Source organism: Geotrypetes seraphini, chromosome 7 (genome assembly GCF_902459505.1).
Source record: "Geotrypetes seraphini chromosome 7, aGeoSer1.1, whole genome shotgun sequence".
Classification (NCBI taxonomy): Eukaryota; Metazoa; Chordata; class Amphibia; order Gymnophiona; family Dermophiidae; genus Geotrypetes; species Geotrypetes seraphini.
In genome coordinates this window covers 134648260-134673913 of record NC_047090.1, presented here as the reverse complement: position 1 = coordinate 134673913, position 25654 = coordinate 134648260, and the positions used below count along the sequence as shown (strand labels likewise).

Below are 25654 nucleotides of genomic sequence, written 5' to 3'. Positions count from 1 at the left end.
AGTGAGCACCATGGTGAGATCAAAAGAGCTGTCGGACGCCTTCAGAAAGAAGATTATCATATAGCAGCTTATAATTCTGATAAGGGATTTTAAAAGAAATTGAAAGAATTTGACATTAGCCATTCCACGGTCCGGAAAATAGTGTACAAGTGGAGGACTTTCCAAACAACTGCCAACATGCCCAGGTCTGGCTGTCCAAGCAAGTTGACCCCCAGAGCAGACTGCAAGATGCTACAAGAAGTCTCCAAAAACCCTAAAATGTCATCACAGGACCTGCAGCAGGCTCTTCTGTTGATGTGAAAGTGCAAGCCTCTACAATCAGGAAGAGACTGCACAAATTTAACTTGCATAGGAGGTGTGCAAGGAGGATGTCTTTGCTCTCTAAGAGAAACATCAAGGCCAGACTGAAGTTTGTCAGAGAGAACGTAGATAAACACCAGAACTTCTGGAATAGTGTTCTATAGACAGATGATTCTAAAATTGAATTATTTGGACACCAGAAAAGAGGACATGTTTGGCATACACCAAATACAGTATTCAGGGAAAAGAACCTTGCACCAACTGTGAAGCATGGAGGTGGAAGTGTCATGGTTTGGGGATGCTTTGCTGCAGCAGGACCAGGCCAGCTCACCATCATAGAATCCACCATGAATTCTACCATGTATCAGAGGGTGCTTGAGGAACATGTGAGATCATCTGTAAGAAAATTAAAGCGGAAGCGGAACTAGACCCTGCAACACGACAATGACCCAAAACATACCAGTAAACCCACCAAGAACTGGCTGAAAACTAAGAAATGGAAAGTCCTGGAGTGGCCGAGTCGAAACTCTGATCTTAATCCCATTGAGATATGCTGTGGGGTGATTTGAAACGGGCTGTACATGCAAGAAACCCCTCAAACATCTCACAGCTGAAAGAATTTTACATTGAGGAGTGATCCAAACTTTCCTATGACCGATGTCGGAGACTGGTAGATGGCTACAAGAAGCATCTCACTGCAGTAATTTCAGCCAAAGGGGGTAGCACTAGCTATTAGGGTGTAAGGTGTCCTAATTTATTCCTCAGTTAGAATACACATTTTTGTGTATCTTTTATTTCATGAGTAAACCAAGGAAAAATTTTTGTTGTTTACCTGCAATTACATCACTTTCTTTTTCAGAGATAAATAAAAATAGTTACCCAGGACAAGCAGGCAGCATATTCTCTACATGTGGGTGACATCACCGACGGAGCCCCTTAGTGGACGTTTTCGCAAGCAGACTTGCTTGAAGACCTTCAAGCTTGTGATTGGCCCGCGCATGCGCGCGAGCCCCTCCCGCCCGACCTAGGGCATGCATCTCCTCAGCATGGCCTCAGTTCTATGTTTTCCGCGGAGCCAGAAGCACTGCTCCCTTGCTTTGCGCGATCTCGTTGTCCCTATTGCACCGCGGCTTATTTGATTACTTTTAGTATAGTCGCTGTTCCCGCGTCTTTATTTTTCTTTTTTTCTGTTGGTATATTTTTGACCAGGTTCTCGGTCTTGTTCTGGCCGCGGGCCACAGCCGTCCTTTTTCTTATGTCCTGGCCTCATTCCGGGTTATCTCCATCACCGACCCTCATCGTTGGTGTGAGGAGTGCCTGGGTGCAGAGCACCGCGCTGAGTCGTGTCCACGTTGTGTGACTTTGCAACTGCGGGCTCTTCGTCGGAGGGTGGCCCCATGGATCCTGTAGGACAGGCCTTGAGCTCAGCCTCGGCACCCTCGTTGGGTGCCTCGGCCTTGAAGTCCCCCTCGGCCTGAAAGGCTCCAGCCTCGGCTCTTCCTGCTACTCTGGTCTTGGGTAAGTCTACTCTTTCCTCCTCAGGTGTGCTGGCAAAGAAGCCTGCCTCAGAGTCTCATGTCAGTGCCGCCTCATCGGCGTCTTCGAGATATCATTCTAAGCGTGCCTCCTCACGTAGGGAATACTCTTCCTCAAGGTCGCCCCCGAAGGAGCGCACTGCTGCACCTACGATCCAACAGCCTTTGGTCTCGGTGCCTATGTTCGAAGACATGCTTAAGGCTATCCTTACCACGCAGCTTTCCTCGGTGGTGAGCCAATTGGTCCCGACCTCAATGTCTCTGACCTCGGTCTCGACCCAGCCTCGGTCTGACCAGCCTGAGCATCCTTCTCTTGTGTCTCGGGGCCATGCCCGCAAGACTCGGGTTTCCTTGAGCGATTCTTCATCCCCCGAGTCACCTGTGCCTTTTCGAGAATCCAGACCCTGGGGGCCGCTTTTCACCCGCTACTATGTCGAAGCTTGCCCCTCCTAAAAACTAGTTTGCGTTCCCCGTTGAGGCAGATGCCAACCTCTAAGGAGTCTTCTTTGAAACCAGAGGAGGAATTTTCCTTTGCCCCGTCTTCAAGGCTCCGCCAGCTGATTCCTCGGACTCCGGGGTACTCACCGGTCCACCTTCCACGGGGTCGTTACTCAACACCCCCCAGACATTTTAGTCAAGCCTCTTTGATCTCCCATTCGCGGGACTCCGAGGCCCCGGCTTACTATTCGAGGGAAATTTCTCCCTCTTTCTCAGCTGCCCCCAGATCTCGCTCGGGGTCTCCTCAGGGGGAAAAGTCTTCTTCTCGAAACTCCTCCTTTACTCGTTTCATCTCTGACATGGGAAGGGCCTTGAACCTGGACCTCCAGTCTGAGTCCCATTATACCCAGGAATTCCTGGGGGAAATCGGTGTTGTTCATCAGCCCCGTGAGGCGCTGTGCTTGCCCTTGCACCAGGTTTTCCGGCCAACATTTCTCCGGAACCTGGAGACCCCCTATTTGGTCATGGCCATTCCCTCCAAGTTGGAGTCCCGTTCCCGGACGATCCTGGTTAAGGGGTTTGAGAGTTCTCAGCTTTCTCACCAATCCTTGGTGGTTGAGTCTTCCTTGAAGAAGTCCAACCCCTCGAAAGTTTACGCTGCCGTCCCTCCGGGCAGGGAGGGCCGTAAAATGGACAAATTTGGTCGCCGTCTTTATCAAAACTCAATGATGGCGAACCGTGTCCTCAACTATAATTTTATCTTCACGTCCTACCTCAGGTTCTGTGTGGACGCCCTCTGCTCGTTCCGGGAGGAGGTGCCGGATTCTTGGCGTCAGGAATTTTGTCTCCTTGAGACCCTCTCCCAGCTCCGCCTCTATATGTTTCAGGCGACCTATGATGCCTTCAAGTTATCCTCGAGGGTCACGGCGTTTACCATCGCCATGCGTCGCCTCGCTTGGCTCAGGATTGTGGACATGGATCCGAATCTCCAGGATCGTCTTGCCAGTCTCCCTTGCGTGGGTAATGAGCTCTTTGATGATTCCATAGAGGCAGCCCCAAGCGCCTCTCGGAACACGAACGGTCCTTCGCTTCTCTAGTGAGACTTAAGCTGAAGACCCCTCCGCCTTGGCAATACAAAATTCCTCTCCAGAGGTATCCGCAGAAATCTACTCCTGCTTTCTCTCTGCCTCCTTCAAAGCGGCCGCAACAGCGACAAGCTAAGGCCCAGCTGCCTGCTCCAGCGAAGCCTGGGCCGTCTTTTTGACAATTCCAGTCTGAGCCTTCAGGCTCCCTTCCTCCTGGAGCCTTCCCCCCTCCCCATCGGGAGTCGTCTCCATCATTTCTATACCCAGTGGGAAAATCTTACCACCGACTATTGGGTACTTTCCATCATCCAAGAGGGGTACTCCCTTCACTTCAGTCGCGTGCCCTCGGACCTTCCTCCAAGAGTTTCCTTCTGCCCGGTCTCAGCTGCCTCTCCTTCTGCAGGAAGCTCAGGCCTTTCTTTGCCTTCGGGCGGTCGAGGAAGTTCCTCCGGACCCGTGGAATACCGGATTTTATACCCGGTACTTTCTGGTACCCAAGAAGACGGGGGATCTGCGTCCGATCCTGGACCTCCGTGCTCTGAACAAGTTTCAGGTCACGGAACGGTTCAGAATGCTCACCCTTCCTACCTTGTACCCCCTCTTGGACAAGGGGGACTGGCTGTGTTCACTGGACCTCAAGGAGGCATACACGCACATTCCGATACATCCGGCCTCTCACCGGTATCTGAGATTCCGGGTGAGTGATCTCCACCTCCAATAACGTGTTCTTTTCTTGGTGGTGAGCCAATTGGTCCCGACCTCAACGTCTCTGACCTCGGTCTCGACCCAGCCTCAGTCTGACCAGCCTGAGCATCCTGCTCTTGTGTCTTGGGGCCGTGCCCGCAAGACTCGGGTTTCCTTGAGCGATTCTTCATCCCCCGAGTCACCTGTGCCTTTTCGAGAATCCAGACCCTGGGGGCCGCTTTTCACCCGCTACTATGTCGAAGCTTGCCCCTCCTAAAAACTAGTTTGCGTTCCCCGTTGAGGCAGATGCCTGGCGGCCTCCGATGGTTTTCATGAAGTGTCTAGTTGTGGTAGCTGCGTCTCTGCGGCCTGCAGGTGTTTCTCTACCTCGACGACTGGTTGATCAAAGCATCCTCAACGTCACGAAGTTCTGCGAGCGACGAATCAGACCATCTTTCTCCTTCAGAGTCTCGGCTTCGAGGTGAACTTCCCCAAGTCTCACCTCTGTCCATCCCGATCTCTGAAATTAATCGGAGCAGTCCTGGACATGGTTCGTCTCCGCTCGGCTCCTGATGGTCCTCCTAAGGCACATGGCCTCTACGGTTCACGCGATTCCTTTTGCCAGACTTCACTTCCATGTTCCTCAATGGACTCTAACGACCCAATGGAACCAGGATCGGGACCTGTCTCTTGACTCATTGTCGTGACTCCTTTGTTGAAGCAGTCTCTCTGTTGGTGGATGCTCTCTTCCAATCTTTCCAGAGGTTTTCTCCTCCGCAGAGGTTTCATGTTCCTCCTCCGCAGAAGGTCCTGACGACAGACTCGTCGGCCTATGCTTGGGGGGCTCATCTGGATGGTCTTCACACTCAGGGCCTTTGGTCCATTGCCGACTGCCTTTGTCGCATCAATCTGCTGGAGCTTCATGCGTTTTTCCTCGCCCTGAAGGCTTTTTGTCACCTGCTTCGCGACCAAGTGGTGCTGATCCGCACAGACAACCAGGTCGCCATGTATTATATCAACAAACAAGGGGGCATGGGGTCCCTGTCCCTGTGCCAAGAGGCGATGCGGCTCTGGGATTGGGCCATTCGCCGCAACATGTTCCTTCAAGCGGTCTACATTCAGGGCCAGCACAATTGTCTGGCGGACAGGTTGAGTCGTCTTCTGCAGCCTCATGAGTGGTCCATCCATTCCTTGACCCTGCGTCAAGTGTTTGCTCGTTGGGGGACTCCGGACAGCGATCTGTTCGCATCCCCTCTCAATCACAAGTTGCCCCGCTTCTTCTCCAGGGTTTACACCCCTCTCAGACTCAAGGTGGATGCTTTCCTGCTGGACTGGATGAACCTGTTTCTGTATGCGTTCCCTCCATTCCCTCTGATTCTGAAGACTCATCAGGCTCAAGTCCACGAGTGCCACCATGATTCTGATAGCCCCTCGGTGGCCCCGACAGCCGTGGTTCTCCCTTCTGTTGCAACTCAGTTCCAGGGAGCCTCTTCTGCCTGTTTTTCCTTCTCTGCTTACGCAGAGTCGAGGTTCTCTTTTTTATCCCAACCTTCAGTCTCTGCACTTAACGGCTTGGTTCCTTGAGACTTAGTCCCCTCGTTCCAGCTCTCTCAGCCTGTGCTGGACGTCCTGGAGGCGTCTCGGAAGGAGTCCACTCGCCAACGTTACTATCAGAAGTGGACCCGAATTTTCTTCCTGGTGTGCTACTCGACAACAGGAGCCGATGTCTGCCTCTTTACCTACTGTTCTGGATTATCTGTTACACTTGTCTGGCGCTGGACTTAAATCCTCTTCGGTTTGGGTCCACCTTGGTGCCATTGCTGCCTTTCATCAGCCGATTGATGGGAAGACTACCTCTGTTCATCCTGTGGTTTCCCGCTTTATGAAAGGCCTTTTCCACATTCATCCGCCCCTTAAACCTCCTCCGGTGGTTTGGGATCTTAACGTGGTCGTTGCTCGCTTGATGAAACCCCCATTCGAGCCGCTAGCGCGGGCTCACTTGAAGTATTTTACCTGGAAGGTTGTGTTTCTGATTGCTCTCACTTCTGCCCGTTGGATCAGTGAGCTTCAAGCCTTGGTAGCGGACCCACCTTTCACTGTCTTACATCAAATTTCAAGTTTTATTAGTGCTTGATAAATCGCTTATTGAATATCTGTACCCATCCTAAGTTCTTGCCTAAGGTTGTTTCTGAGTTTCACATCAACCAATCCATTGTTCTTCCTGGGTTTTTTCCGAAGCCTCATTCTCACCCTGGAGAAGTGGCTCTGCATTCTCTTGATTGTAAGCGTGCGCTGGCCTTCTACTTGATGCGCAGTGCTCCTCATCGTTCTGCTCACCAGCTGTTTCTCTCTTTCGATCCAAATCGCTTGGGTCGCTCTGTTTCTAAGTGGACCATTTCTAACTGGTTGGCCACTTGTATCTCTTTCTGTTACGCTCAGGCTGGTCTCTTCCTGCTGGGACGAGTCATAGGCCACAAGGTCAGAGCGATGGCGGCGTCAGTTGCTTTCCTCCACTTGACTCAGATTGAGGAAATCTGTAGGGCTGCCACTTGGTCCTCGTTTCATATGTTTACCTCGCACTACTGTCTGGATGCTTTCTCCAGGCGTGACGGCCATTTTTGCCAGTCCGTTTTGAAAAATCTGTTCTCCTAAATTGCCAACTCTCCCTCCATCCCATTGTGGTTAGCTTGGAGGTCTCCCACATGTAGAGAATATGCTGCCTGCTTGCCTGAGATAAAGCACAGTTACTTACCGTAACAGGTGTTATCCAGGGACAGCAGGCAGATATTCTCGCAACCCACCCACCTCCCTGTGGTTGGCTTCTTGGCTAGCTATCTGAACTGAGGCCACGCTGAGGAGACGCAAGCCCTAGGTTGAGCGGGAGGGGCACGTGCGCATGCGCGGGCCAATCGCAAGCTTGAAGGTCTTCAAGCAAGTCTGCTTGCGAAAACGTCCACTAGGGGTCTCCATCGGTGACGTCACCCACATGTAGAGAATATCTGCCTGCTGTCCCTGGATAATACCTGTTACGGTAAGTAACTGTGCTACTTGACATTATATATGAAAATTTGAGAGAACTGAATATTTCTTGGGGGTGTCCTAATTTTTTCACAACAGTCTAAATAGAATAGCATACGTAATGTACACCATTCCATGTACAAGCCCAAAAGAGTTTGAAATATAGAAAAATAATAAAGGAGACAACACCCTATACTGCTAAGAGGAAGGCCTTGTTTCTTATAACCTCCCCAATCTTCTACATACAAGCCCTTCTCCTAACATAAACCAAAAAAAACACAATTTAATAGCAGACTGCCACAAAGGCTCCTTAGCACTTTTACAAATTGTGTTTTGATCCCAATAATTAAACTTCTATTTCAGGATACAAATGGTTTTAATTATTAAGATCTTGGAAGAATAGGCCTTGTGCCCAGATACACTAAAGCCAGAGATCATCACTAAACCTGTTTTAACAGTTTTAGCAACAATTGCAGTTGCCGACCCAATGCAGAAAATGGCTCACTGCCTGGTTTTCTGCATGATCGCTCATTCCCCAATCCGACCATGCAAATAATCTAATTAATATTAAAATGCCAACCATGCAAATAACCTAATTAAAATGCCATGTAAACTAGTAGAGTGATTGATGCTCTAACATGGCTTCCAATGCACTAAATGGGCACAGATGCTTTGCATGTTACACATGCACAATATCTGTCCCATTAGAAAAAAAAGCACCCCACCCCTGCTGATGATGGCCCTCTCCAACGACGGACCCTCCGCCCCCACCCCTGCAAAAAAGGCAGGAGGAATGCCCACTTCCTCCTGCCATGCTGAATTCCCACCACCACAAAAGAAAATTGGCAGTAGGGATGCCCATTCCCTCCTGCCAATGCAATTACCATTCCCATGCCAGTGCCCCCTCTCCAGACATCCCCTATCCTCCCCCTTTCCACCCGAAAAAGGCAGGAGAGATACCCCTGCTGCCACTGGATGCTCTCCCTCCCTCAGTACCTTTTAGCATTGGAAGGAGGAGGGAAGCACAGTCCCTCTCTCCTTCAAGCTCTGCTGATCCTAAATGGAGGGCCTTCCTTCCTCGGTGCATCATATGATGCACAGGGAGGGGCCTAAGGCTCTGCTTGGCTCACACGCCTAAAGCCCCTGTACAATATCTGTCAGTGTCAGGAGGGAGTGGGCATCCGTCCTGCCAATTTTCTCTCATGCCGCGTTTGTCACGGGTTTTTGGGGATGGCTGTCATCAGTGGTGGGGGACTTTTTCAGTTTTGTTTTGTTTTTATGGGACAGATATTTTGCATGTGTAACACATGCAAAATATCTATGCCATTGAAAAAAAACAATCAGGCAGACCTGTCAGTTTTTCCGATCGCTAAAACCCCTTTTTTTTTTTAGGGGGGGGAATAGCCAAGCGATGTTAGTGCATCAGTCACTTGGCTACTTTGCATGGGGTTTTACCTAATTTGCACGGCTGGATTGGAAGATGGGCGATCGAGGGGAAAAACACATGGTGAGCCGTTTTGTGCCTCGGGTTAGTAAAAGCGATCGTCGCTAAAGCTGTGAAAATAGGTTTAACGACAATCGCTGACTTTAGTGCATCTAGCCCTTGGTGTATAGCACAGGAAAGCCCCCTAAGAAAAAAATTTGAAAAATCTTTTGGCACCTAGTTAGCACGTGCAGATTTTGAAATTACCGCAGGATGCCTGTGCATGTTCTGTGGTGTTCCATTTTTTGCTGCATTAGGTGCATATTAGCATCTAATGCAACTTTAGTAAAAGGGCACCTAAGTGTTGTTATACCTTATCATGACAATCTCATGAAACAGAAAGCAGATAAGATTGCCACTTCTGGGATCCTCCTGCCATAATGTTCCTTTGTGTTCCATTTTGCCTAGGGTGGCCATGAAGAGCTTCTAAAAAAGATGGAAGACCGTATGCTAGATGTTGAACAGAATCTCAAGATTGTGAAAATGCTTCTCCAAGATAAAGTGAATCAGTTGAAAGAACAAGTAAGTGTCTCATCAGTATCTTTACTCAGTGCAACTAATAAAGTTCTAAGACTTCTTTCCCTGATGATAAAGAATGTATTTTGTATATCTCCCATAGGAGCAGCTACCTAGCCAAGTAGGACATCTATTCTGATTGGCTGGCATATATTTTGATTCTTATTTCATTTCTAACTTATCTGTCAAATCAAAAGCTCAAGTCCCTGGTCTTTTAAACCCTAGACACAAGACAGAGACTCTTATTGTGATTTTTAATGCTCAGGTTTGATCAAATGTGTGCCATTATGCTAGCAAATTGAATAACTTGTTCAGGAAATTACAGAATTTCCAAATTCTTGTACAATCCCCCCTTTATTCTGGAACCAGTGGGTTATACATCCCTTGCCGCCAGGCACTGTAGGAAGCCTCAAATGGTTGAATTAACTCCTCCCTCTGATAGCATAACCTGGAGCATGCCCCTTAGACCCCAGTCTTGCTTTCCTACAAGCCAGCCTTTAGGAGCTTATCACCTCTGCTCGTGTTTCCTTTGACAGTTTTCAGTATTTTTTTTCAGTATTTTCCTACGTGGGTTTGCCCTTGTGCTGTGGAGGTTCCCTGTGGGGACATGGATGTGAAAAGAATGGGGTCGATCCAGAGAATGGCCACACAGATGGTCTCAGGACTTAAAGATCTCCCATATGAAGAACGTCTGAGCAGACTGCGCTTATATTCTCTCGAGGAGCGAAGAGATAGGGGGGACATGATAGAAACATTCAAATACATCATGGGCTGCATTGAAGTGTTGGAAGAAATCTTTTTTCTTAAGAGTCCCACGGCGACAAGATGGCATCCACTAAAACTTAAGGGGGGAAGATTTCATGGTGACACCAGGAAATACTTCTTCACCGAAAGGTGATTGATCGATGGAATGGTCTTCCACGCCAGGTGGTCGAGGCCAGTAGCGTGCGTGACTTCAAGAGACGATGGGACAAACAGATGGGGTTGCCACAGAGTTATGCTTAAAAGATGGATTCTCAAGGGAGGGAGGGTTCTTGAGTGGGCAGACTTGTTGGGCCGGCAGCCCTTTTCTGCCGTCATACTCTGTTTCTATGTATCCTTGTGGCACGAGATCACAGACTGCTGGAGAAAGTCTGCTTCTGCGGGGTTCCATGCTTTGTAGTAAGTCCCCTGGACAATCTGCAAGTCAGATCGGGGCTCTGGGATTGGGAGCTAGCTCACCCCAGGTTCGTCCACTAGTGGGTATAGCGTAGGCTGAGAGGTTCCATGGAGGCACAACTGGGATCGGAGTTGGACTGTGTGCCTCCGCTAGATAGTTGTGTGACGTTTTGAAGGGTGGCGGAGGTCACCAGGCATGGTGGTCGGGCCGGTGGGGCCGTCAGAAGACTTGAAATCCAGGTTTCCAACTTCCTGAGGCTTTAGATCTCCCTACATGCTGTTCCAGCATTGCCTGCAGCTTCTCTCATACAGCACAAAGGAACAGTGAATAATAGACAACTTGTTCTAGAAATTTGGAGGGTCTTAAAAAGGGGTTTTGGGTGGTTTCCCTGCATGCCCTAGCCTTCCCCCACCTCTAAAATCCCCAAATCGCTGATTTTTTTTATAGTTAGCTTCGTTTTTCCTCCAAACTTTACAGATGGCCTCTCCAGGTCAGGATGGATTCATGCCTCGTTTGTGGTGGATGGCTTTCAGATACGCACAATGTGCACTGTGGCCCACAAGGGGGGAGGGGGGGAAATTTGCACAGATGCAGTGCCTTCCACCTCCAGGGAGACCCTGCTTGAGCCTTCTGCACCAATTTCTGTGAACACTGCATCTGGGGGCTCTTGGGAGAGTGCTGGTGGCATATCAGCGAAACACAAACGCAGTTCCAGAGAAAAGCCTCATAAGTCTTCCAAGCACTAAGGTTGAGGCGCACAGGGTGCTCTCGCCACAGGAAACCTTTTCCCCCCGGAATTTGTGAATATGCTCTATCAGGCACACTTAGTTAAGAAGTCCATGTCTGTGGTCACCCCACCAACGTCTGGGCCATCCATGGGGACTACCTGGGTCTTTTGCTTTGTTCCCCATCCTGGAGCAGAAAAGGGTGATGCCCACGATTGCGTCGGGCACTCTCTCGATCCCTGTGCTTTCGCAGGTAGGTTTGGCGGCATCCGCAGATGTGGCAAATCTGGCAGAGCTCCGCAATAAGGATCCATGTGGGTCTCAGGACCTGGCTGACGATCCTATGGTACGCTGATTTTTCAAACCTGCTCATTTGGAGGACCTCATTACGGAATCTCTGCAGGAATTAAAGTTGCAGCCTGATCAGCCAGTCCAGGCAGAATGTTCTCATAAATGATCAGAGGCTGCTAACTGCCTCCTTTCTTGATAACCCTGATGTTTTTCGTATCCTGGCGGAGATTTGAGTTGAGATAACCCGGAGGGCCCCTTGAAATGTGCTTGGGCCATGGTGAGGCTTTACCCCATGGTAGTCAGTTTTACCAAGTGCTTTGCTTCTCCGAAGATGGATTCAGTTGTGGCTCAGGTCATCAAGCGTACTTCCCTCCCTACTGACGGGAGGGGTAGTCCTGAAGGATGTTCAGGACAGGTGTGTGGATTTCATCCTTAAATGCCTGTTTGATTCGACTGTGCTCAATGTCAACGCGGCGACAGCCTCGTCCTTCATTGTTGGGTGTGCCACTCCAAACTACGCCATGATCCTGATACTGTGGTGCTGCATAACATAGTAACATAATAGATGACGGCAGATAAAGACCCGAATGGTCCATCTAGTCTACCCAACCTGATTCAATTTAAATTTTTTCTTCTTAGCTATTTATGGGCAAGGATCCAAAGCTCTACCCGGTACTGTGCTTGGGTTCCAACTGCCGAAATCTCCATTAAAACCTACTCCAGCCCATCTAAACCCTCCCAGCCATTGAAGCCCTCCCCAGCCCATCATCCCCCAAATGGCCATATACAGACACAGACCGTGCAAGTCTGCCCAGTACTGGCTTTAGTTCAATATTTAATATTATTTTCTGATTCTAGATCCTCTGTGTTCATCCCACACTTCTTTGAACTCAGTCACCGTTTTTCTCTCCACCACCTCTTTCGGGAGCACATTCCAAGCATCCACCACCCTCTCCGTAAAGTAGAATTTCCTAACATTGCTCTTGAATCTACCACCCCTCAACCTCAAATTATGTCCTCTGGTTTACCATTTTCCTTTCTCTGGGAAAGATTTTGTTCTACGTTAATACCCTTAAGTATTTGAATGTCTGAATCATATCTCCCCTGTCCCTCCTTTCCTCTAGGGCAGTGTTCTTCAACCTTTTTACACCCGTGGACCAGCAGAAAAAAAATAATTATTTTGTGGACCGGCAAACTACTAGGACTAAAATTTAAAAATCCCGTTTCCGCCCCATCTCCGCGAGCTCGGTCCCCACAAATCATCTGTTCCCATCCACACAAGCCTCAGTTATGATTTTATATTGAATGTATTTTATTAAAGTATAAAAAGAAACAATATTCTGTAGAATTGTCATTTTATAAATACAAATAATTCAGAGCAAGGATCAACAAAACCCCTGTCTCTCCTCCCCTTCACATATATCCCCTCTACTATCAAGAAAACTGAACAAGCCAAATTATTACAGAATGCTACACAGAAATATCATGCTAACAGAATACTGAAGTAACACATGACAGGAATAGTTTTAGGGGAGTGCAACTAGGGCAACTGCCCCCTGGTCAGAGAGCGCCCTAAGCCAGCTGAAAGCTAAAGAAGCACTGCCTGGGTTTTGCAGTCCCCAGTTATGTCTAACACCAGCTCTAGCAGGATATATATTTCAAATCTGATATATTCTAATCACAAAATAGAAATAAAATTATTTTTTCTACCTTTTGTCGTCTCTGGTTTCTGCTTTCAATCTTTTTTTCACTCTCTTCCTTCCAGCGTATGCCCTCTCTGTCTCTTCAATCCAGCATCTGCCCCTTCCATCCACTATCTGTCCTCTCCCCCTTCCATATGGTATCTGTCTTCTTTCTATGTCCCTCTCCCCTTTCCATCCAGCTTGTGCCCCTCTCTCCTATTTACATGATTCATTCCAGCTTCACTGCTCTCTTCATTTTTATCTCTCCTACACCAGATCTATCATCGTTGTCCCTCTGCTTATTTTTCTGCTGACCCCTTCCTATCATCAATCTCTCTACTTTCTCATGCCTGTGTCTCCCCTTCCCCTCCTCTAATCTCTCTGCCAGCTGTTCCTTCCTTTTTTCATTCTCCCTTCCCTCCTCCTCCTGTCCAGCAGTAACTCTCTTCCCTTCCTCCCCTCCCAGCAGCATATCTCCGTCTCCCTCTCCAGTAGCAGCTGTCCCTTTTTTTTCCTTGCCCAGCAGCTTCCCAGATTCCTTTCCCTCCTCCCCTCCCAGAAGCATCTCTCCTTCTTCTCCCTCTCCAGTAGCAGCTGTCCCTTTTTTTATCTTGCCCAGCAGCTTCCCAGATTCCTTTCCCTCCTCCCCTCCCAGAAGCATCTCTCCGTCTCCTTCTCCCTCTCCAGTAGCAGCTGTCCCTTTTTTTCCTAGCCCAGCAGCTTCCCAGATTCCTTTCCCTCCTCCCCTCCCAGAAGCATCTCTCCTTCTTCTCCCTCTCCAGTAGCAGCTGTCCCTTTTTTTATCTTGCCCAGCAGCTTCCCAGATTCCTTTCCCTCCTCCCCTCCCAGATGCATCTCTCCTTCTCCTTCTCCCTCTCCAGTAGCAGCTGTCCCTTTTTTTTCCTGGCCCAGCAGCTTCCCAGATTCCTTTCCCTCCTCCCCTCCCAGATGCATCTCTCCTTCTCCTTCTCCCTCTCCAGTAGCAGCTGTCCCTTTTTTATCCTGGCCCAGCAGCTTCCCAGATTCCTTTCCCTCCTCCCCTCCCAGATGCATCTCTCCTTCTCCTTCTCCCTCTCCAGTAGCAGCTGTCCCTTTTTTTTTCCTGGCCCAGCAGCTTCCCAGATTCCTTTCCCTCCTCCCCTCCCAGAAGCATCTCTCCTTCTCCCTTTCCAGTAGCAGCTGTCCCTTTTTTCCCCTGCCCAGCAGCTTCCCAGACTGATAGTGGTTTTCTCCCCTCCCAGTAGCTCTTCTTACTTCCCAGCGCAGCGATTCACGAAGGCAGCCTCGGGTCCTTTGTTGGGTCGCGCCGCCTCTGAGGAAAGAGGAAGTTGCATCATCAGAGGCAGCCGCGACTCAGCAAAAGCCCCGAGGCTGCCTTCGTGAATCGCTGCGCTGGGAAGTAAAGGAGAGCTGCAGAGAGGGGAGAAAGCCACTGTCGGAGGCTCCCCAAGATCTCTCCGGCCCAGCGCACGCTTCCGATGCTGATCTTGCCGGTCCTGCGCGGACCGGCAGGAAGTTCAAATGAGTCAATCTTGCCGGTCCTGCGCGGACCGGCAAAAATTTCCTGCGGACCGATACCGGTCCGCGGACCGGCGGTTGAAGAACTGTGCTCTAGGGTACACATATTCAGGGCTTCCAGTCTCTCCTCATACGTCTTCAGGCGCAAGCCTCCTATCATTTTTGTCGCCCTCCTCTGGACTGCTTCAAGTCTTCTTACATCCTTCGCCAAATACGGTCTCCAAAAACTGAACACAATACTCCTAGTGGGGCCTTACCAATGACCTGTACAGGAGCATCAACACCTTCTTCCTTCTACTGGCTACGCCTCTCTTTATACAGCGCAGCATCCTTCTGGCAGCAGCTACCGCCTTGGCACACTGCTTTTTTGCCTTTAGATCTTCGGACACTATCACTCCAAGGTCTCTCTCCCCGTCTGTGCATATCAGCTTCTCACCTCCCAGTATATACGGTTCCTTCTGATTATTAATCCCCAAATGCATTACTCTGCATTTTTTTGCATTGAATTTTAGTTGCCAGGCATTAGACCATTCCTCTAACTTTTGCAAATCCTTTTTCATATTTTACACTCCCTCTTTGGTGTCTACTCTACTCTGTTACAAATCTTGGTATGAGAGAAGGGGGAAAAACCGTAAGTCCTTGTATTGATACAGGTGAAGCAAAATAAGCCCTTTAGGTAGAGCTAAAGGTAACCCAACGTCTGCTATAATAAACCATTGTATTAAAGGCCTGGAAATAATTCACAAAACATTCTGACTATAATGGTCAGATGTTATACAGCATGATAAGCAAAACAAGTGAAACTCACCCCCTTTACATGATAAACAAAGCACCACATCTGTTATGATATCATAAAAGGATTAAGACACATCCTGATCAGCATCCTGATCAAGAATAGAAAAGTACATTATTTTGCAAGAATGCCCTGTGACAAACAGGCTTTACTGGCCGATGGCTTGAGATTGCTGACAGTGATGATTAAAACGGCATATGAGGGAAAAGATAGATTTTTTGGTAAACAGGACGCACGTATAACATGACACGAATATTATAAACCAATTAGTGAATTAACAAGTGTAATGATGTGAAAGAAATAACCAATAAAAACTAATCATGTGATTTAGACCAACGTGGTGCTGGCCACCTAGAAATGTATAAAAACAGGCCTTTTAGAGGAAGTAGGGAGAACAGACACCAAGAGATCCTCAGGCCTGATGATCATGCTCTGTTACTCTATATACTGAAAGATTTGTTCTTGTAAACTGTTACTGATTTGTTAATAAAATTACTTATTGATTAGCACCAGTATATTGAGTGTAAAGTCTCTTCTTAGGCATAGGCCTGAGCAGCTGGCTACAACCTCAGGTATCATCTGCAAAAAGGCACACTTTTTCTTCTAACCCTTCAGCAATGTCACTCACAAACATATTGAACAGGATCGGCCCCAGCACCAAACCCTGAGGGACTCCACTACTCACCTTTCCTTCCTCCAAGCGACTTCCATTAACCACCACCCTCTGGCGTCTGTCTGACAGCCAGTTTCTAACCCAATTATCCACTTTGGGTCCTAACTTCAGCCCTTCAAGTTTGTTCAACAGCCTCCTATGAGGAACTGTATCAAAGGCTTTGCTGAAATCTAAGTAAATTACATCTAGCAAATGTCCTTGATCCAGCTCTCTGGTCACCCGATCAAAAAATTCAATCAGGTTCGTTTGGCACGATTTACCTTTTGTAAAGCCATGTTGCCTCGGATCCTGTAACCCATTAGATTCAAGGAAGTACACTATACTTTCTTTCAGCAACACTTCCATTATTTTTCCAACAACCGAAATGAGGCTCACCGGCCTGTAGTTTCCTGCTTTATCCCTGTGACCACCTTGTGAATAGGGACCACATCCGCTCTCCTCCAATCCCCAGGAACCACTCCCGTCTCCAGAGATTTGTTTAACAAGTCTTTAATAGGATTTGGATTAATAGTGATTTGGATTTTCTCATCTCCGGGGTGGATTATATGGAAACAGAGAAACATGATGGCAAATAAAGGCCAAATGGCCCATCTAGTCAGGCCATCCGCAGTAACCATTATCTTTTTCTCTCTCAGAGATCCCAGGCCCTTTTGAATTCAGACACAGTCTATCTCTACCATCTCTTCTGGGAGACTGTTCCATGCATCTACCACCCTTTCTGTAAAAAAGTATTTCCTTAGATTACTCAGGCGCCTATCGCCTCTTAACTTCATCCTATGCCCTCTCATTGCAGAGTTTCCTTTCAAATGAAAGAGACTCGACTCATTCGCTTTTACATTACGTAGGTATTTAAACGTCTCTATCATATCTCCCCTCTCCCGTTTTTTCTCCAAAGTATACAGATCTTTAAGTCTATCCCCTTATGCCTTATGATGAAGACCACATACCATTTTAGTAGCCTTACTCTGGACCAACTCCAACCTTATATCTTTTTGAAGGTGCGGCCTCCAGAATTGTACACAATATTCTAAATGAGGTCTCACCAAAGTCTTATACAGGGTCATCAATACCTCCTTTTTCCTACTGGCCATACCTCTCCCTATGCAACCTAGCATCTTTCTAGCTTTTGCCGTCACCTTTTCAACCTGTTTGGCCACCTTAAGTTCATCACATACAATCACACCCAAGTCCTGCTCTTCTGTCGTGCATATAAGTTCTTCACCCCCCTAAACTGTACTGTCCCCTCAGGTTTTTGCAGCCCAAATGCATGACCTTGCATTTCTTAGCATTAAATTTTAGTTGCCAAATTTCAGACCATTCTTCAAGCTTTGCCAGGTCTTTCTGCATGTTGTTCACACCATCCGGTATGTCTAGTATATTGCAGATTTTGGTATCATCCACAAAGAGGCAAATCTTACCCGACAACCCTTCAGCAATATCATTTATAAAAATGTTAAAAAGAACAGGCCCAAGAACAGAACCTTGAGGCACACCACTGGTAGCATCCCTTTCCTCAGAGCAATCTCCATTGATCACTACCCTCTGTCGCCTTCCACTCAACTAGTTCTTGACCCAGCCTGTCACTTTGGGACCCATCCCGAGGGCACTCAGTTTATTTATTAGATGTCTTTGTGGAACACTGTCAAAGGCTTTGCACACATCCTCATCCTCAAGCACACATCCTCTACCTAGTTCTATGGTCACCCAGTCAAAGAAATTGATAAGATTTGTCTGACAAGACCTAGCTCTAGTGAATCCATGTTGCCTCCAGTCCTGTAATCCACAGGATTCCAGAAACCTGACCATTCTCTAAAAGTGTTTCCATTAATTTGCTTACCACAGAAGTCAGACTTACCAGCCTGTAATTCCCTACTTCTTCCTTACTTCCATTTATATGGCTGGTGGGCGCTTATTCAGTGTCTGCCCAGAGGATGCTGTCGATCAGGCAGTGATCTGGGGACTCCTCTTCTAAGGCCACCTTGAGCAAGTTGCCCTTTAAGGGACAGCTTCTGTTCAGACAGGGTCTGGATGACCTTATGGCGAGTGTACAAGACTACAAACCCAAGGCTTTACCAGGGAACAGGTCCCATCCTGCCAGGAGTTCGGGGCATTCTAATTTTTGTCTGTTTCAACGTCCTCACCAGTACTCCGGTTCTCCCTCCTCAGAGCAGAGGTACCCTTCTTCTTCCAGGCCATGCTTTGGGGAGTCTGGCCATCAGCAGTGCTCAAACAGACGTCCAGCAGCTCCCCCTAAGAAATAGTTCTGATGCTAGGCCCCTGGCCTCTCTCCTGCACATCAGGGGGCTGCTGTCAGCCTTCCTGGAGGAATGGAGAGAGCATCACTTCCAACCACTGGGTCTTGCAGGTACTCTGCGACAGGTTCAAATTGGAGTTTCTCTGTCCTATCTCCGAGTACTTTCTGGATTCCTCTGCAGGCTGCCCCGAGAAAGTGCTTCGGGTGCATACCACGGTCCACAGACTGTTAGATCTTGCGGCAATCGAGCCTGTGCCAGAGGGTGACTTGGGCTCAGGGAGATACTTGATATACTTCATCGTTCCAACAAAAGGCTCCAAAGTTTGGAGACCAATTGTGGATTTCAAAGCGGTCAATGCGGTGCTGAAGCTAACCTGCTTCTGCATGGAGACGGTGTTTTCCGTCATTGCTTTGGTGGCGCTGGGGGAGTTTCTGGCCTTCCTGGACCTCATGGAGGTACATCTCTATAGCTCCATATTTCTGGCGCACAGAGTTTCTGCAGTTTCACATCCTGGAGCAGCACTTTCAATTTGTGGCTCTTCCATTTGGATTTGCAACAGCGCCCAGGACTTTCACCAATGTGATTATGGTAGTGGCAGCGCATCTCGGCTCCCTAAGTGTCCTGGCTGATCTAGACGACTGGCTGATCAGGGCTCCTTCTCTGGCTGAGAGGATCCAGGTGGTGCAGCAGGTAGTTCACGTGTTGCAGCACCTGGGTTGGGTAATGAACCTTCAGAAGAGTCACTTGGAGCCCACCCAGGATTTGGAGTATCTGGGGGTCCGCTTTCACACAGGAAAAAACATTTTCCTCCCCGTGTCCCATCAGGAGAAAATTCGGAAAGTCATCAGAGACCTTCTGGCTACTCCAACCCCGAAGGCCTGGCAGTATCTCCAGGTCCTGGAGCTCATGGTGGCGACAATCAATGTAGTTTCATGGGCCAGAGCCTGACTACATCCTCTGCAGGAGGCTGTGTTGTCCCAATGGAATCCGCAGCGGCACCCATTGCTTGCCCTCCTGCCCTGAATGGTAGCGGCACACAGCAGCATTGAGTGGTGGTTGCATTCCCTATCATTGGCCAGGGGTCTTTTACTCCGGATTTCGGATTGGGTGACAGTCTACGGATGCGAGTCTCTCTAGCTGGGGAGGAGTCTGTATGTCTGTTCTGGTGCAGGGCCAGTGGGCACTCTCGGAGAGCAAGTAGTTGATCAATCGTCTGGAACTGAGGGTGATTTTGGCTGGCCCTCCTGAATTTCCAGGCCCGTCTCCATCATCGAGCTGTCCGAGTGTTCTCAGAGAATGCCACGGTGGTGGCTTACGTCCGTCATCAGGGAGGCATGAGGAGTCCCTGAGCATGGAGGCTTGGTTGCTCTTTTGCTGGGTGGAAAGACAGCTGGTAGCGCTGTCCGCAGCTCACGTGGCAGTTGTGCTCAACATTCAGGCAGACTTTCTCAGTTGACAGATGCTGGATCCCGGAGAGTGGTCTCTCTCTCCCCTGGAGAGTGTTAACATGCATAGTTCACCGATAGGGGGGTCCCAGTGTGTGATCTCATGGCGACTGTGACGAACAAGAAGGCCGATCCGTTTTATAGTCGAGAGGCCAGCAGCGATGGCCTGGACGCTCTGGTGCAGCCCTGGTCCCAGGAGGGTCTTCTTTACATGCATCTGTTGCGTCAAATAGCATAGCACGGGGAACAGGTGATCCTGGTGGCTCCTGACTGGCTGAGGTGGCCGTAGTATGCTGACCTGGTTCGTCCAGCGGGGTCGAGGGTTGCCTTGTTACCCTCATCTCTTCACACAAGGGCCAATCACTCTGCAGGACCCAGACTGCTTTAGTGTTACGGCATGGCTCTTGAGCGCATGGTGCGCCTGGGGCTATTCTACTGCGGTGATAGCCATGTTGCTTCACAGTGGCTTCACTACAGGTTCAGATTGCAGGTCTCTCTTGCCTGGGCCCTATTGCCTTGAGGAGCTCCTTGGTGGTTCATCTGGATGTGATTTGTTTTCTACGGGGCGTGGTTTGTCTGAGCCCTCCTTTGCACCTCCCTTTTCCAATATGGAATCTGAATCTGGTTCTCTGCTCACTGGCTCGTCCGTATTATGAACCTTTGGAGCAGGTGTCCTTGATGGATCTTACTATCATGACAATACTCCTTGTGGCTGTCAAGTCGGCTCGGAGAGTTTCAGAGCTTCAAGCTCTTGTAGAGATCTTTTCTTGTGTATTACAGATACCACAGTGCTCTTGTGTTCGGTTCCTTCCTTCCGAAAGTGGTTTCTGTCTTCCAAGTGAATCAGGAAGTCCAACTTCTGGCATTTGTTCCTTCCTGTTCAAAGACCTAGGACTGGATGCTGCGGTCCCTGGATGTTCACAAGCTTTTACTGCGGTATTTGGATCTTACCGAGTTTTGTGTCTTGGACCACCTGTTTGTCCTTATGGGTCCTGCATGCAAGGGCGAGCCTGCCTCTTACAGCTACCATTTTGAAATGGATTTGAGCGGCCATTTCTACAGCTTATGTAGCAGCAGGAAAGAAGGCCCCCCTTGGGGTGCAGGCTCATTCTACCAGAGGGGTTTCTTCCTCTTGTGTCAAGTCATCTGGGGTGTCTCTGGATGAGATCTGTTGCAACATGGTCCTCCTTAGACACCTTCACCAAGTTTTACAGGATTGATGTGGCGGCCAAACAGGATGCCATTTTTGGTGTCTTAGTGTTGGCAGCGAGCTCATCAGTCCCACCCTTATGTTTTCGGGACTACTATGTTATGTCCCTCTGGTCCTAGAATAAAGGGGGATTGTACAAAAACGAAAGATTAGGCTCTTACCTTTGCTAATCTTCTTTCTTGTAAATCCTCCCTTTATTCTTCATTTATTCTTCATTCCTCCCTTTATTTATTCTGGGCACCCGCCCTATGTATGTCTGATTTGCTGATTGCCTACCTTGAGGTACTGGTAAGCTGGATTTAAGTTTCAGACAAGCCTTTAAAAGAGTGCCATCTGACTGGAATTAGCACTAATTTTTTTTTTTTTGGGGGGGGGTCCTTAGTTAAGCGCCCCCTTCTGACAGTGCAGGCTGTCTCTCCCTATAGCACTGTTTTATCATTCAGGTTTCTAATGTTTCATTACCTGTTTTCTCATTTTCATTGTTGCAGTTTTGCATTTGTTAAGATGAGCAAAATTGATTTCTATGGCAGGGAGTTCCCCTCTCGCTCGTGTTTATTTTCTGCAGATATTCTTGACTGCTTTAAGACTGACTGGTGTCCAATGGGCATGCTCCAGGGTTGTTATCGGAGGGAGGAGTTCAGACTTCAATCATCTGAGGCTTCCTATAGTGCCTGGCAGCAAGGGATGCATAACCCACTGATCCCAGAAAAAAGGGAGGATTTACAAGAAAGAAGATTAGCAAAGTTAAAACCTAATCTTTTGGCTTTCACATCCTCTTAAAATATTTTCACAGGCAGAAGTTAATTGTTTGTAAATGTTTCATATCCAGATGTCCAAGAACACTAAAGCAGATGGCATGATAAAGGACCTTTATGTAGAGAATGCTCGATTATTGAAGGCACTGGAAATGACAGAACAGCGCCAGCAGACTGCTGAGAAGAAGAACTTCCTCCTAGAAGAAAAAATCGCTGGCCTTAGTAGAATAGTCAGAGACCTCACCCCACATGTAACTGCAATAACAACACATCATTTAAGATCCTAGATGGACTGGGAGAGATTACGACACAATGAACTGTTCTTTCTGTTGCTGCTTTCTGTTTGTAGTGAAGAACATTCCAGCTCAAACTGATGCTGCCAGAATAATTTTTTTAAAAATTGACATTACTTCTGTAGCAGATCAAGTTTAGAAGTTGCCAGCTTGGTCTTAAATTGCTTTTTTCTGTACTTAAATGCATATAATTTAATGAGTTGTAACTGTTGTTTTGCAGTTCCTAAATTACCATGTTGAGTTTGCCATCTTCTCAGAGTATCATTTGCAATTGAATCAGAAAACAAAATATTGAGATCAGTTTTTTTGCAAAAGTCTAAATTTAAACTGTCATCTTAAACATTTATTAGTTTAGATTTTTACTTGTAGGTCATTAGTGTTAGAAGAATTTAAGAAAGAGATCCAGTGATTCTTTGTGTATACTAGTACTTAGATTCTTTGGCTTCTCTGAATTTTTCTAACTGTGACGTTTGATCTCAGTCAGAGATAACTGGAAAGTTGCATGGGGCTCGCCACCCCCATACAATAAAAAAGTAAATGCCTCTGCTTGCAAAACAAAGCAACATCCTGAGTTTTTGGAAATGGTGCAGCTGTTGTACTGCCAAAAGCTTCTCTACTTCATTTTCCTTTGTAACAACTGTACTTGAAGATGCCTCAGCAGTTCAGGGAAAGATAAAGGTGAAATTAGAATCCTGTGCTATGTGAAAATCTGGACGCAAACCATTGAATGGTTACTGGCCCTTGGCCCTAATGTTTTTGAAACACTGTAGCTATCACTGACCTCATATTTACTTGATGACATGCAGCTTCAAAAGAAGACTATCAAATGTTGCCCAATAAACCTCAGTGATGTTGCAGCCTTCACTGCCTTTTTAAAGCATTAAGCCATTTATCAAACAGACTTAACTCAGACATGCTTCTAAAGGAACCAGGAGTCATATGGTTCTTGATGTTCAAGAATATGTTTTTGGAATTGAACATTTTACATTTCAGACAATTTCAACTACACATTTGCAACTCAATTCAGATAAATACATTGTTTGTCCTTAGCACTTTAATTTTCATTTGAGAAAAACTTAAATGGAGCTTGTATACATATAAACATCAATATTCCTTGAATTTTTTGGAGTAAAATGCGCAGTAGACCAGATGTACCAAGACTTTTTTTTGCATGTTACCTATGGGGAAAAATAGTGCATCTGGCCCTCCCTAAACTGTTGTGCATTTCTAATTTTAAATTAAGGAAGATATTGAAAACTTGTTTGCCTCATATGTAGCAGGTCAAGTAGAGGAAAAAGCATCCTTTTAACCAAAGAACAGAAACTGTCTAGCTGATGAAATACACTGCATCTGCAGTAATTAGAATTGCACTGTACTGTATATTGCTTTGCCTTTGTTACATCATGTTCTCAAATTGTATTGTAAATCCTAAGGTGTTGTACAGATGAAAGACTAAAGCATTATTTTTCTACTTGAATTGTTTGTCTTAGTTGTAAATTGCACCCATCCTTGTACCATCACAAAAATGGCTGAAGAAAAACTGCCAAAACTGCCTAAAATCATGATTTGTCGTCATTTAATGTTCTCTTGTAGCTCTAGTAAACAGGTGAAACTTGTTTTTACTTGAGTCCTGCTATACCAGTCCAGACAAGTAGGTAAATGACCTCCTACCCAGCTAATGCAGACATCACAATAAGAAATATGGAATATGCTAGCCTGCTACTGACAAAGCAGATCTACAACACTTAAGCAGCATAATGAACTAAACTTATTGAACAACATTACAGTTAAATTCTAAAGATCAACTGTCCTATATTTAAAGCAATTTAAGCAGGCAGAAGAGGCTCCTACCTGCTTAGATTGCACTCAGCAGGCCATTGCTGATTATTTAGGAGCACTTAATCAGCCATTTATAACCTAAGCTTAAGTAATTCGATTTTTGGATTTGGATCTTTTTAGGATTTTGCATATACTTTTTCCACATATATGAAAGACAGTCTTTTACATCTTGGATCCCTGAGGAAGGCGTGTTCAGCCGAAACATGGCCCGTGTTGGGTGGGTCCTTCACAGGTGGATTGAGTTTTTACTAGTTTTATTGTTGTTTGCTTTTATTAAGAAAATCTTGAATAAATTATCTCCAATGTCCGAGAACATTGTATTTCCACAGTCTCGTTTGTTTGGACTACTCAGGTAAGTGAATCACTAAATACTTCTACACAAATGGGAAAAAGGAACAATATCTGGAAAGCAGTATATACTAATGCTCAAAATATGGGAAACAAGGTTCTTTGTCTAGAGGCTGAGTTGGATTTTGTGATGATCAGAGACATGGTTCATGGAGAACCATGACTAGGATATAGATATACTGGGCTATAATCTGTTCAGGAAAGACTGGGTAGGAAGAAAAGCCAGAGGAGGGGCAGGACCGCAGCAGAGGAAACAGCTCCAAAGCTGTTTGCAAACATCGCTAACGCCGCGATCTTCTGTGCAGGCTGCTCTTCAAAGGTAAACGGGTGCGGGAAGGCCAGGGGGTAAGCCGGACACCAGTGGGAGGCCAGGGGGAACTCTCAGGCCTTCCTTGGGGGGGGGGGGGGGGGTGAGCAGTCCTTTGGTGTGGGGGGTGGGATAAGCCTTCATGGGGGACAGGCAGGCAGGCAGGCCTTCGGTGGAGGGGACAGGCCTTTAAGGGGAGCAGGCACGCAGGCCTTTAGGGGTGGGATGCAGGCCTTTAAGGGGGGACAAGCCTTCAGGGGAGGGGGCCCTGGTGTAGAAGTACACAAAGGGAGAGAGGGAAGGGGGTTCAAAGAGACGTGTATATGCTGGACTTTGGGGGGGGGGAAGAAATAATGGGTCTAAAAATAGAGAAGAGAGATGATGGACAATGGGATTTAGGGAGGGAAGTAGCAGAAAGGGAGAGAAGTTGGACACAAGGGATGGTGTTGAGGGGGGATAGAGATACTAGATAGGAGGGTAGTTGAGAAAAGAAAGGGAGAGATGGTGGACCCCTGGGGTGGTGAGGAAGGAGGGAGAGATGCTGGATGAAAAGGTAGTTAAGAAAAGGTGGATCTGTGGAGGGAGACGAAAAAAAGGAAAGATGCCAGAGGACAGAGATGGCAGGTGGATGGTTAGCATGGAGAAAAAAGGAGACCCTGGCAAGCAAGTTATCAGAAAACAACCCGAGCCTGGGACCAACAAGATTTGAATAATGACCAGACAACAAAAGGTAGGAAAAATAATTTTATTTTCTGTTTTGTGATTACAATTTGTCAGATTTGAAATGTGTATCCTGCCAGAGCTGGTGTTAGACCACAAACGTGAGCTAGGATTTAACAGAGAGGAAAACTCTTTTTTGTTTGTTGATTTTGTTTACACCACAGCGCCAATGTGGTTAGGAGAAGGCAAAGGGGGTGAAGAGGCTATAAAATAAACCCACCAGGATGTTTTAAAAAAATACCCAATTGGGAAGGAAAATCGAATTGAAAAACCAATTCAATAGGCTGAATCGAATCGAAATTCTTTTTTTCCTGAATCGGGCAGCACTACTAGAGAGCATAGCCAATCATTATGATTCAATAGAGGATACAAAGTTGCCAGAGATAACATTCAAAATGTTTCCTTGACAAGAAATTTGTTGAGAGCTCTGAGATCCAATATTGGTCGAAGACCTCCCATCATCTTCGGAAAAAGAAAATAATGGGAGTAAAACCCATTCTGTTGGTCCAGAGAAATCTTCTTGACGGCATTGAGAAGTAATAGAGAATCGATCTCCTGAAGAAGGAAGGGTTGAAGGAGATT

At 47.2% G+C, this 25654-nt stretch overlaps 1 protein-coding gene across 4 annotated transcripts in view; it reads left to right on the top strand.

The window, feature by feature from the left end:
* Positions 1-23329, top strand: part of NIN (ninein) — a 263739-nt gene extending 240410 nt beyond the window's left edge. For all 4 annotated transcript variants that reach the window (XM_033951534.1, XM_033951532.1, XM_033951530.1 and 1 more), the window contains 2 exons: positions 8952-9065; positions 21640-23329. In XM_033951534.1, the coding sequence (XP_033807425.1) occupies positions 8952-9065; positions 21640-21852 (327 nt within the window). In that variant the 3' untranslated portion in view covers positions 21853-23329. The remainder of the gene's footprint in view (positions 1-8951; positions 9066-21639) is intronic.
* The last annotated feature ends 2325 nt before the right edge of the window (positions 23330-25654 follow it).